We start from the raw sequence: 13,452 nt of genomic DNA on the forward strand, positions 1-13,452 counted from the left end.
AATGTACATACATAAAAAAACAAAACATTTTTTAAAAAATAGGCAAAGTCGAGGCAAAAAACAATTCAAAATAACAATAATTTTGATACATTTTGATAAATTACTGTAATTTTCTTGTTTTTGTTTGGAATGCAATTAAGACACTTATAATAACCAGAAAAATAATAATAATAATAATAGAAATACTTAACAAAGGGCATGTATTTTCCCATTTACATAAATGAATGAAATGTTTACACAAAATAATAACATTAATGACAGGAATCAGAAATTCCTGAGCCCAGATTTTCCATAAAGAAAAGAACATCAAGTAAAGAAAAAAGGGAATATTTAAAACTTTGAGTGATACCCATTGTGAATATCAGTCCAAAATATTTTTTTCTGGTTGCAATTGTAAAAGAGATGTTCTAACATTTCAGTTTCAGATGAACAGAATATGCATGGTTCCGAATTTGAATCTTTTATGTAAAAAATCTCCAACAGGTTAAATTTTAGATATTATTTTAAAATGTGTTTCTTTCATTATGGTGAAAGTGGGTATTTTGTGTATATATTGTTTATACTAAAGTTGCAGAACCTTTTTTTTGTCCATCAGGGTGGCTTCTAGGTCGCGTCTATTGTTTATACTAAAGTTGCAGAACCTTTTTTTTGTAAAGGTTACTAATTACTAATTACTAATTTATTCATGCATTTTTTATCTTTTTGGAAAAAAATCATTATTGCATTGTATTGTAGTATGTTATGAACAAGATTAAGTAAAGGTATGGGAACTGCTTTACAGACTTTGGCTACGTTCACACTGCAGGGCTTAATGCTCAATCCGATTTTTTGAAAAAAATCGATTTTTTGCAAGGCTGTTCACATTTCCAATTACATGTGAACTTTTGTGATCTCCTGTGTGACCGTGAAATGACCCAGAAGTGACCCGCATGCGCAGAAGAAAACTCAACGGTGAACGTCGTCAATCGTTGTTTGTGGAAGTAGCTAACGTTAACAATGGATGTCAACAACAGTGTTGCCAACAGCGGACCCCTTTTTGCATTAATACATTTATTTTCACAAAGGAGCCAGCACAATTACAATTACAAGAAGAAAATTAAAAAGGAGGATAGCAAGGTTTTTGGCCATGGCGTTTTGTGGAGCAGTGTTAGCCAAGTCGGTACAGAGAAACGTATGGGTGCGGAGTCGCAGCCAGCAGTGGTGGGATACTGATGTGAGGAGCCAGGATTGTCTGTACCCACGCTCGGCCATTTAGCTGGAAATGTTTTCAAAAACCGCCCGGTTGCGATAAGAGTCCTGGAGTTTGGCCTGAATAGAGCTGTCACCCCAAATATGAATCCAATCGGTGACCTCGCTTCCCTTCCACTGACTGGTCTCAGCAGCATCGTCCACCATGGTTGATGTTTGTGTTCTCGTTCCCGCCTACTTCAACGCAGAATGATGACGTTTGTAGCGTATCGATGACGTACGGGTCGGATTCATGTGGCCGGGCCGTTCGGACGGAGGTCCCATTTCAAAAGATCGGATGCGTATCGGACTCAGGACCACATACTCAAGTGGTCTGGGTCGCATTTGAAAAGATGGGATCTGTATGGTTCAGATTGTCATGAAAAGATCAGATACAGGTCACATAGGGGCAAAAAATCTGAATTGGGTCGTTTCAGCCTGCAGTGTGAACGTAGCCTTAGTTATTACAGTTATTAGAATCCTTAAATTTGTATTTAGTTACAAACTCATTGTATGATAACAGCATTCAATCAGTACACAGCAAGTCATAGACAAAACACACACCATTATCATACCATTCAGACATAAACAAGGATTTCTTGTTTACAGTTATAAATCTGTTGTTCCATAAAACAGTGTTGTGAGGGGAGAAGTTATGGGTGAAAAGCATCTTCCCAAATCCAAAGGCTTGCTTGTAAAAGTTTGATAGTTTCATTGGTCTTTTTGATGGATTATAATCACATTTGAACAAAAACTCCAGTCCCCCGACCTTCTCGAAGAGTTTGTTTGGGATATGATACCACATAAAATAAGCCTGGGAAATGCCGTCTTTTAACCATTTCATTCTAAACGCTACAATTTGTGATTCAACGTCTTAAGCTTTTAAGCCACCATTTTTATAATCTCTGACCAATTGTGATTTCCGTTGATAGTGGGTCTTATTTTTCCAAATAAGAAATAATAGAATTAGACTTGATGGTTTTGGGGGATGTATATAATGAGTAGCAGGGATACACAAGTCTTGAAAAACCTTCCGCTTTGGATAATAGAATGCGGCCAAAATTGATAAGCCACATCCCAACCATTGATTTAATGTTTTCTATACTGTTTTTAGTCTGGGAGTAATATCTACACTTTCTCTGTCATTACGGGTTTTTGTTAGTATTAGACCAAAATATTTCACTTCACTTTTTGCAGGTATGTTTTCAATATTACTTTGATTGCAGGTATGTATAGGTAAGATTTCACATTTTTTGAGATTTACCGTAAGGCCAGATGCTCTTGAAAAGGAAGGGATTTTATTGACCACATTTTTATTTTTTTTAAATAAAGCTGTGTCATCAGCATATTGACTAATTTTAAACTCCCTGTCCAAAATGTTAATACCCTCAAAATTTGGAGAATATTTAAGAAATAAATTAAATATATTACTCGACAGTTATGTCGAGTAATATAATCTCTGTTTTTTCTTTAATACAAAATGTATCTGGCAGTAGCCATACCTTTTTCCAATTGATATCATTTCAAAGATTGTTCCAATTCAAATCGGCGCTCGTATCCCCCACTCTCTCCCACTCTCCCTTTTATCCTCTTCAAACCCCCCACCCCTCACACTTTTCCCTTCTACCTCCCCACACACACTAAATGTGACAAATACATTAAAAAATAATAAAAAACAAAAAGGGGTTTATACAAATTTACACTCTGGTTTTCCGAAGATATATAACCTCTTTTTGTAAAAGTAAAAGATGTCCAACACACAATCTGTGTCAACATCTGTTTGGTCAGTTGTTGGACGGAGCAAGTTTAAAAAAAAATAAAATAAAAGATTGTTCCAAAATATTTTTATTTTAAGTGTAGTGTTTCTTTTTTCACTTAAAGCTTTATTATATATTTTTTGTTGCATTTTTTTTCATTGAAAACTTTGATGACGTCATGACGTCATGTAGAAACTGTGAGATTTGATTGGTGAATAAAACGTCTACAAATCTCATTGGCCGAAGTCCCGGACGTCTGCGGGATTTGATTGGTTCCTTTTCAGTGTCATGTTTACAGAACAGTGTTACCTGCCACTCGCTAAATGTCTCCGGTTTCTCGCCTTTTTCTTTGTCATTTTGTGCGTTTGTAGCTTTTGCTGCAATGACGTCATTCCTTCGTGTGATCTCATCGGAGGAAGAGGAGCTGTACTTGCTGGACTGCATGGCTTATCTCATGCTTTTCATGGCCGTCTGCACTTTAGTTAGTTTGCGGTTTGAAAACGTCCCTTATGGCCGTTACGCCTCCAGCAAATATGGTTTCCCGGTGAACGTGAAGCTCGCCTGGTGCGTTCAGGAGCTGCCGTCCCTCCTGATCCCGTTATATCTGACGGTCTCAGCGACCTCCGTCAAAACCTCCGTCCTGCCAAACCAGCTCCTCATCGCCATGTTCGTGTGTCACTACATCCAGAGGTGAGGAAGGACCTCAAATGAACACACCTTTGTTCTTTTACTGTTGAATATTCTGAACATCTTGTACTTAAAGCACCCAAGCTGTACAAAAGAAGGAATAAATGACAGTTTTAAAGATGTGGAATGTTGTTTACTTCTTGATACAACTCGAGGAAATCTAAACAACAAACAGAAGGAAGGAAACAACATGAAAACATAGTAAACTCTCATTTCAGCTCCAGTTAGTGTGAATAGTTCTAGTTTCATATTCTTTGTATTTTTGAAAAGAATATCACATGACAAAGTTAGGGAAAGTTTATGTAAGAAAAGTTTAAAGTGTAAGTTTCTAAAGGTCTTGTATTTGTTTGTAGAGTGCAGGTGAGGAAGCTTCAAAACTGGCATCATTGTTAAATACTTTCAGAAAGAACACTCTGGCAATACCACAAAATCTAGAGTAGACGATTTCAGAATAGTTAAAACACTCTAAGCAAACTTGATTGGGTCCAGGTTTGGCCATGGCTGAAGGGACTGAGTCGTGAGTGTGTGTGTGTGTCTGTGTCTGTGTGTGTGTGGACGTCAGCGTGAATGCCTTTTCTTCTCCTTCCTCTGCAGAGCCATCATTTATCCCTTTCTGATCCGGGGTGGGAAAGGGACGCCGTTTGTGTCCTTCGCCTTGGCCTTGCTTTTCTGCTTGTATAACGGCTACATGCAGGTCAGATATCTGAGCCATTATGCCGACTATCGTCCGCACTGGGTCACACATCCACTCTTCATCCTTGGTAAGAGTTCTCTGCCTTCCCTGATAGATAAACTTCAAAACTCACAGCTGTGTTTTGACATTTCATGATAATGGTGCATATTGTTATTGGAGTGTCTGATCCTCTGGGAGAAAATTAGAGATGCCTCGGTCTGCTTGACCGGTGGTCAAACAGCCCCCCAGCTACCAGCTATCCCCAACCTACCCCCTTCCTCATAACATCTCTTATGAGGGTGACTAAGGGGGGGGGTCTGCCTGAGTTGCACCTTGGGGGGTGGGGGGTGGGGGGGGGGGCTACTTGGCAGTGGTCCCCTTCCCATGGTTAGATAGAAAGATAGATGACTTTATTAATCCCATGTAGGGGAAATTTCATTTATCTGTGGCAGCAAAAACTACATTCTGAAATAATCGATATAATATTCATTCATTCATTCATTTTCTTAACCGCTTTTTCCCTTTCGGGGTCACGGGGCTACGGGAGCCTATCCCGGCCACTTGTGGGCGAAGGCAGGGGACAACGTGGACAGGTCGCCAGTCTGTCGATATAATATAACATCTAAAAAGGAGTCATATAAAATTATTAAAAATTATGATTAAAATTATTAATAAAATGATATGTGTAATAAATAAATAAATAAATAAATATTAAAAAATTTATACAGCTGCAAAAGTCTAAAAAAAACATGTAAAAACTTTTTTTTTTCAAATACAGAAATAATAAAGTACAAACAACCGTTCAGGAACAAAAAAATGAAAACAGCAACAACTGCAACAAAAGTATATTAATAAATGAGTGAAAGAAAGAAAAACACCCGAGGGTCTGTGGAGTGTCACTGTAACACGGTGTTGTACAGTCTGATGGCTGTGGGGGGGGATGACCTGTGGTAGCTTCTTCTTGCACTGTGGGGGCAACAGTCTGGGCCTGAAGGAGCTGGTCAGCGCCTCTACAGTTTGGTGCAGGGGGTGGGAGGGGTTATCCATGATGGATGTCAGCTTAGCTAACATCTTCCTGTCCGCCACCTCCTCCATGGACTCCAGTGAGCAGCCCAGGACAGAGCCGGCCTTCCTAACCAGTTTGTTAAGTCTCCTCATGTCTCTGCCTGCACTGCCCCCCGCCCAGCACACAACTCCATAAAGGATCACTGAGGCCCCCACAGTGTCATAAAAGGTCCTCAGCAGCTGTCTGCACACGCCGAACGACCTCAGTCTCCTCAGCAGGTGAAGGTGACTCTGACCCCTCCTGTACAGAGCATCCGTGTTATTGGACCAGTCCAGTCTGTTGTTCAGGTGAACACCCAGATATTTAAATGTGTCCACGACCTCAATGTCTGAACCCTGGATGTTCACCGGTGACTGTGATGGTGAGGACCTCCTGAAGTCCAGGATCAGCTCCTTTGTCTTGCTGGTGTTAAGCAGCAGGTGGTTAACTTCACACCAGCTAACAAAGTCAGTGATGACCCCCCTGTACTCCTGCTCATCCCCCCCTGATACACAGCCCACAATGGCACTGTCATCTGAGAACTTCTGCAGATGACAGTGGTGGAGTCGTGGATGAAGTCTGATGTGTACAGGGTAAATAGGAATGGGGAGAGCACAGTCCCTTGAGGTGCCCCCGTGCTGCAGACCCCCACATCAGACACACAGTCACGCAGCCTCACAAACTGTGGCCTGTCTGTGAGGTAGTTGATGGTCCAGGCAGTGAGATGTTGGTCCACACGTACAACCTCCAGCTTCCTCCTCAGCAGTGATGGCTGGATGGTGTTGAAAACACTGGAGAAATAAAAAAACATGACTCTCACAGTGCTCCCAGGGGGAGAGGGGGGTGCATGCAAGTCCCCAGAAATCAGGATCAGGGCCTGCAGGTGTTGTGTCTGCAGCTGGGACACGGTGCTGTGCACGCGCTCACAAGTGACAGCAGCGTCAGCTGACGGAGGGACGTACACAGTCACCACCAGCACATGGGAGAACTCCCGTGGGACGTAGTACGGCCGAACGCTGACTGCCGCCAGTTCAATGTCCTTGCTGCAGTGCTGTTCTTTCACAGTGATGTGGTTCGAGGCCGGAACCGAGGCCGGTTCTAAAAGTTGAGTTGGTTGTTGCAAAATACAAAAACCACAAATAAGGTGGAAGAAAATGTTAAAAAACGCAAAGTCAGGAACACAAAAGGGTAGAGCTGCCCAGATATGCTGCCACACACGCGGCGCCATGGTAACGGAACCGTATCCGTTATTCCATATATTCCATACGGTTGGACCCCCTCGGTTTTATTTGCACCTTTGACATGTGGGCCCTTGGTAAGGGGGTGCTTGGACATCACTGCTAGCAAGCAGCAGATGTCCTCTTAGCACCTGTTACGCCCCTGTCTAGGAGTTTGTAAACGGGAGTAACATAAAGGTAAGAAGAGAAACTAAATTCAACAATGACTCGAAAAACCCTCACCAGACCCAGACTGAAATTAAGCTGGGAATTTATTTACAATGACAACTCAAAAACATAAAAAAGTAACCAACCCAAATGACCAGGATCAATAAACTCTAACTATAGCCGCGGTTACATGGGCAGAATATCTTGATCGGATCAATGGTCGGGTTAAAATTCACCCGTGCACATGGGCACAGAAAACCTTTTTCCGATTAGAACAAACGTTCCCATGGCTCACGCTTTCGTTCGGAATGAATAATCTGGGCATGCGCACTGTGCAGTAGTGTAAAATCACCCGGATGCGGAACTAGATCCCGTTGTAAACAAACCGCTGCCACAGAGAGACAGCATGTGCTGCAGCTCCGTAATACGAGACGACCTTTCAAACGTGCTTTTATTAATGTCATGAATATTATGAAGCGCCTGTTCGCTCATCGTTATATTTAATCTGTGTGGTCAGTGCTGTTTTGTGAATGAAACAGCTGGAAGAAGGCTGAGGACAGGCTAACACGGGCTAACAACGTTAGCCTTGATGGACACGAGAATCCAGGACCGTGCGACAAACGCAGCAATCTGCATATTAGCGCACATAAATGTCTGGAAATAACAGCAGCCTTTATTTTGTCGGGACACAACTGGAAACACAAATCCACGTGAAACCCCGCGACATTTATTTCTGCTCTGATTTCTGCTCTGAAAAGTTCACACAGACCGCCCCAACCAAAGCCACTCTGAGCTAGCGGCCGGAGCTCAGTCTGTTCGAACACCGTTCCTCCTGAGTCCTGCAGCCGCTAACCCAGAGCGGCGGCGCAGCTCGCAGTCTGGATTCTCCCACACATAAAAAAACGCACACGTAACAAAGCATCCTCCCCCCTCGGACACAAAATTATTAATCCAGCTCCTCTGTTCACTCGGGTGCCAGTGGACCGAGTGAGCGTCGGGGGGTACGAAGCGCCCCTTCCCCCCATTCCCTTCGTAAGGGGTGTAAGAGAGGGGAGAGCCAGCGGGGCGAGAGCGGAGCGGCGCTTTTCACGGGGCGTCCGCAGAGCTGGACGGTCCTGTATGAGCTTTCTCACAGCCAAACACCGTCTATGCGTGACGTAAACCAGAGCAGTAGTGACACACGATCGGAATGACCGTTTACATGCTCCACGATCGGATAAACGATCGGTATAACCCACCTATCTCGATCGGAAAGAAATTCTGATCCGAATGAGTCTGATCGGGGCAGAGTATTCCGAACGGGGCGTTTACATGACACATTTTCTTTCCGATCAGACGTTCATTCCGATTACTTTTGCCCATGTAAACGCGGCGAATGTTTGTTCTAATGCTCTGCTGCTGCAAGCTGGAGGGGGAGGGGCTTCAACAGATGAGGTGGCAGTTTTTAAAACTGCCGCTGGGAAGTCCTCAGCCAATCAGGTGGTCCGGACACAGTGGAATCTAATTGGCACTATAGAGGAGGGAAAAGAAAAGGAAAGACAGACCCTCCCAAAAGAAAACATACAGAAAAACATTCCAAACATACAAACAAAACAATAGTACGGCCACAGCCATAACACCCCCCAACCTAAGAGAAAACTTCTGCCCCCCCAGAAGCCATCGCTTAGGCTGAGTGGATGCTGCGCGAAAGAGCATCCGCTACCAAATTCTCAGCTCCCTTTTTGTGTTTAATATCAATATTGAAATCCTGAACCATCAGTGACCATCTCATTAGTCTCTGGTTCGAGTTTTGCATCCTGTTCAAAAAAACTAGAGGGTTGTGGTCAGTGTAAACTGTAATCGGATGGGAATTAGAACCAATGTAAACTTAAAAGTGCTGGAGTGCCGGCAACAAAGAAAGAGCTTCTTTCTCAATTGTACTGTACGGTATTTGATGAATGATAAACTTCTTTGAAAAATAACAAAGGGGATGCTCAACACCACGTTCATCTTCCTGCAGCAGAACTGCCCCAGCACCACAATCACTGGCATCGACTTCTAACTTGAAGGGACGCTCAAAATCAGGAGCAGCCAGGACAGGGGCACTGCAAAGAAGAGCTTTGACAGAGTTAAATGCATTCTGGCATTCAGGTGAGATTTAGGACACTAGTCTGGCTTGTTACGGGAGCCACAACATCTGCAAAGTTACTGCAGAAACCTCTGTAGTACCCCGCCATTCCTAAGAAACGTCAGAGTTCTTTGTGGTTTTGAGAAGCTGGAAAATCGAGGATAGCCTGAACTTTTGCAGTCTGAGGACGAATTTGACCCTGACCTACTTCTTTCCCCAAGTAGGTTACAGTAGCTTTACCAAAATCACATTTGGCTAAGTTCAAGGTGAGTGAAGCTCTACTTAGCTGTTCAAAAACACCAGTCAAATGTTTTAAATGTTCTTTCCAGGTTAAGTCTGGTTTTGTGATTTGATTCACCTTTCTGAAATCTGTGCAAAATCGAACGGTTTTGTCAGGCTTGGGTACAAGCAGACAGGGAGAACTCCAGGAACTGGAACTAGTTATAGCTAATCTGTTCTTCAACAGGTATTTAACTTCCTGTTGGAGCAGTGCACGTTTGGTGGGGTTAACATGATAGGCATGTTGTTTGATCGGAAAATGTTCACCAACATCAATGTCATGGGATATTGCAGAAGTACGGGACGGATTATCTGAAAAAAGAGAGATGTGGTTATGGATTAGTCTGAAAATGTCCTCCTGTGCAGACTTACTTAGGTGACTTAGGTAAGATGCTATCCCCCAATTTTAACTGCACCTTAGACATTTAGGGCCCCTTGGTGGGGAGGGTGAGGGGACGTCACTGTGAGTAATCAGGAGATGTCCCCTCAGTGCCCTACCCGCCAATTTTAACTGGAACCCTTAGTACACACACCCTTTGAGCCCCGCCTCGGTCTGCACACTGCAGCCAGTGGTAATGCATTTATTTTGATGAGCTGTCAGCAAACTAGTCAGTGTGAAACCTACGCCTATTTTGATTAAGTCAGAGCTGATATTCTGATGATGATAAATGTTTTTAGATCAGTGAAAATAAATAGTTTCCTGCGGCACACCTGACCATCTCTCACAGCACACTGGTTGAAAAACACTGCTCTATAGCTTGGCCGTGGTTTACAGGAAAAGGAAGAAAACATTTCAAAACATGTTTTCTGTGGACTTTGGAGGCAACACTAGACCAGTGTTTTTCAACCTTTTCTGAGCCACGGCACACTTTAACCTTAAAAAAAATCCCGCGGCACACCAGAATCCAAAAATTAAAAAAAAAGGAGAAACTCATAGTCTGTATTGATCTACAGCCCCTGCACAATCTCACATGCATTTTTGAGATAACTGTTACAGAAAAAGCTGGAAACTGCAGCTGTTTTTTTTTCTAAAAGATGCAACAAAAGTTAAGTTAGAAGATTTAAAAACAGTTTGTGTGTTCGTTAGTTTCAAGACGTTTAACAACAGATCTCCTTTTGCGCTGTCACTCTCACAACCCAATGCATCATGGGAAATGTAGTGCATAAAACGGCCGAAGATCGGTTTTCGGAGCTTCATTGTTTTGTTCACTTGTTCCACGGTCTGATACCGGATTCTGTGGAAAGCTACACCGCTAAAGACGAGCTTTAGCTGGTATTTCTGTTAGAACTGAGCGACTTTACGAGCTAAATCGGGACAAGGAAGTGAAGACTTTAAACACTTCTGATTGGTCAGACCGATGACATGTGATTAAGCTCCCCAAGAATGATTGGTGGAGACAGTTAAAGGGACGGGACTTTTCCAAAATACAGCCGAAGGTGCAGCTGAATCGCGGTACGTCATTCTTATCAAAATGTCTTTAATAAAATAAAATAAACGCAAAGAAAAGGTATTTTACGATCTTTTATATTCCTAACTCCTCAGTGTTTTATCAGGGCCTGTTTGGATGAACAAAGAGCTAAAATCCTGGAGATGGTAATTGTTTTTAGATCAGTTAATGAGGGCAATTTCCCACGGCACACTTGGCCATCTCCCACGGCACACTAGTGTGCCGCGGCACACTGGTTGAAAAACACTGCACTAGACTACCTCAGAGTCTGTTTGTCACAGATGTGGGATCCAGTCCAATCATTTTGGGGCAAATTTTGACTGTGGGTTAGGAATATAGGGCTTTGCCTCCAGAACATTTCTATATGGACAACTAGATGCATCCAATACGACTTTAGGGTCAGTCTCCACACCCTCTTTGGTAACGGATTCAGTTTAGCCACACTATGGCTCTTTTGTTCATAACCTCACTGTCAGCAGTCAAGACAGCATCAGAACAAAAACCCCTATCTACTGAAAGACGTACTTTACGTTTGATTTGATACTCATAACCTGTCGGAGTGGAACAGCCATCTGAAGCCGTCTCTGATGCTTTCAGAAGAAAAGCTCAAGTGTTGTTCAGAAAAGTCTGAAATGTGTTTGTTATTCTTTTCAGGAAGTTTAATGTCATGTCTTGGGTTTATTGCTAAGACCAGAGCATCTTTGTTTGTGTACAGGGTCTGTTCTGTGGCTGGTCGGCTGGCTGTTGAACTTGCATTCTGACCACATCCTGAGAAACCTGAGAAAGCCTGGTGAGACTGGTTACAAGATCCCCAGAGGTACAGTTTAGCACTTGTCTTCATTCTCTTTTCAGAAATGTTGTGCAGAAAAGCTCAGGCTTGTCGTATTTTTGGAACTTCTGATCATTTTAGTTTCAAAACCACAAAAGTTTGGCTTAAAAAAGCAAATGACATCAAACAGTCTCATGGGTTTAGGCAGCTCTACCATTCACATCCGTTTCTGCCTGCTAGCTATTTCAAATGTTGCTTAGTGTTTTTCTGAGTTGTGTATTTTGTGGAAAAAAAAAGGTTTTTAGAGGCAGCATCCCACAAATCTGTGGTTCCCAGCGATTAACTGAACCATTTTCAGGCTAAATCACATTCTGTTTGTGGAGCAGAGACTTGAGAACTGGTTTCATGTAACTTCTGGGACTTTGGGAGAACCACTTCAGGGTTGGAACGGACTCGTGATTTAGACCTGGTCTTTTAGTGATTTCTTTGTCTGATCGGCTCTGTTCTATACTGTCGCATCGAACGTCAGGTTTGAATTTAGAGCCTTGAAACCTCATCTTTGTGGTCCTCTTTTCTTGATTAGTTTTTATGTATAGAGACAATCTGTAGTGTCAACAGGTTAAACAAACTGTTAATGGTAGTCCCAAGAATGACCCAGTGAACTTCCACTGAAGGTGTAAAATGTTTTTCTGAAGGACAAACACAGCAGTGATGTTGAGAACAGAGAGTAAAGAATCTTCCATCTCCACGTGAGAGATGATGATGAAAAGTAAACAAGTGTTTGACAGTTTCCTTCACACCATAGGAGGGATGTTCGAGTACATTTCTGGGGCCAACTTCTTAGGAGAAATAACAGAGTGGGTGGGCTTCGCTCTGGCTGGATGCTCTGTTCAGAGCGCAGCTTTTGCCGTCTTCACCACAGTGGTCCTCACCAGTAGAGCAGTGGCTCACCACAAGTAAGAATGTCAACTCTCTCTCTCAGCCATAAAAGGTTTGGAAATAGCCTGTAAAATGTCTGTCAATGCTCCTTCTTTCAGATGGTACCTATCCAAATTTGAAGACTATCCTAAAAACAGGAAGGCCCTGATCCCTTTTCTGATGTGAAAACCCCAGTGATGGCCTGGAGGTGGGAGGAGGCACTGACTTATGCTTGCTCTTTAACTTTATTTAAAGACCCATTCCAATCCTGTTTTTGGTGTTTTTAACATGTTCTTGTAGAATTTTTCACAGAATGGAGAAATAAAATAATTTAACATAAAAATGATGTTTCTGAGTATTTCTTTATTCAAATCGTGTTGAATCAGGAGCAAACCCAAGGTTTGAAAAAGCTCGTTTGTGATGCAGCAACTGGCATGGGTGGGCCAAAGTCTCCCTGCTCCGCGCCATTCTAACGCATCATACGCTGTCAGACAAATAAATCCATGTATGTCTTTATTTTCCTTGTCTGGGCTGGTATCTGGATCAAAAGTGTAGTAGTGTTTGGAATAAAATCCATGTGAGTTCAGTAGCTCATGCTAAAGTTGTTTTTTTAACCCTTTTGCTATCTTAGATGACCCCCCCTTCCATTGACGTGTTCACCCTACCATGACAAAGGTGGATAAAGGTGGAAAGAGTTCATCTAATCCATGGACACCAGTGAAGATCACGAATCATTGAAAAAAAAAGGTTCAGAGCACTGTCTAGTGGGTCTAGATGACCCGACTCCCAATGTTAAAGTGCCTAGGATAGCACAAGGGTCACGTCAACATTCAGAGTTATTTGAACTCTTTTTGGTGTTAACGTTTTAATCCTACCCTAAGTAAAACAAAAATTTAGTGTAGCGCAGTGCTTCTCAATTATTTTTTTGAAAGGCCCCTCTCGGAAAATGAAAATGTTTCACACCCCCACCCACTCGCCGTGGTGACTATAAATAAGATAAGTATCTATAAAAGTTGTGTAAGTATACCTAAAAATGTATCTTTTAACATTAACAAAAGAAAAAAGCAATATAAATCTACTTTCAATAAATATTAACTTTATTTTGCCACAGAAACCCTGTTGTAGTCTAAAACAGAAAAGAAGCTTAAAGTGCCTGA

The 13,452-nt window shown here is 42.4% G+C and overlaps 1 protein-coding gene across 1 annotated transcript; it reads left to right on the top strand.

Annotated features, from left to right (window-relative positions):
- The first annotated feature begins 2,455 nt into the window (after nucleotides 1-2,455).
- Nucleotides 2,456-12,638, top strand: srd5a1 (steroid 5 alpha-reductase 1). Its single transcript, XM_011481375.3, has 6 exons — nucleotides 2,456-2,463; nucleotides 3,231-3,674; nucleotides 4,266-4,432; nucleotides 11,324-11,425; nucleotides 12,183-12,333; nucleotides 12,415-12,638. The coding sequence occupies exons 1-6, from the start codon at nucleotides 2,456-2,458 to the stop codon at nucleotides 12,479-12,481; spliced, it is 939 nt and encodes a 312-aa protein (XP_011479677.2). The 3' UTR covers nucleotides 12,482-12,638.
- The last annotated feature ends 814 nt before the right edge of the window (nucleotides 12,639-13,452 follow it).

The sequence above is a fragment of the Oryzias latipes genome, chromosome 11 (assembly GCF_002234675.1).
Source record: "Oryzias latipes chromosome 11, ASM223467v1".
Lineage (NCBI taxonomy): Eukaryota > Metazoa > Chordata > Actinopteri > Beloniformes > Adrianichthyidae > Oryzias > Oryzias latipes.

Coding starts and splice junctions, on each gene's coding strand:
- srd5a1 (XM_011481375.3), top strand. Junction 4,433..11,323: donor ACATCCACTCTTCATCCTTG/GTAAGAGTTCTC, acceptor GTTTGTGTACAG/GGTCTGTTCTGTGGCTGGTC. Junction 11,426..12,182: donor TGGTTACAAGATCCCCAGAG/GTACAGTTTAGC, acceptor TTCACACCATAG/GAGGGATGTTCGAGTACATT.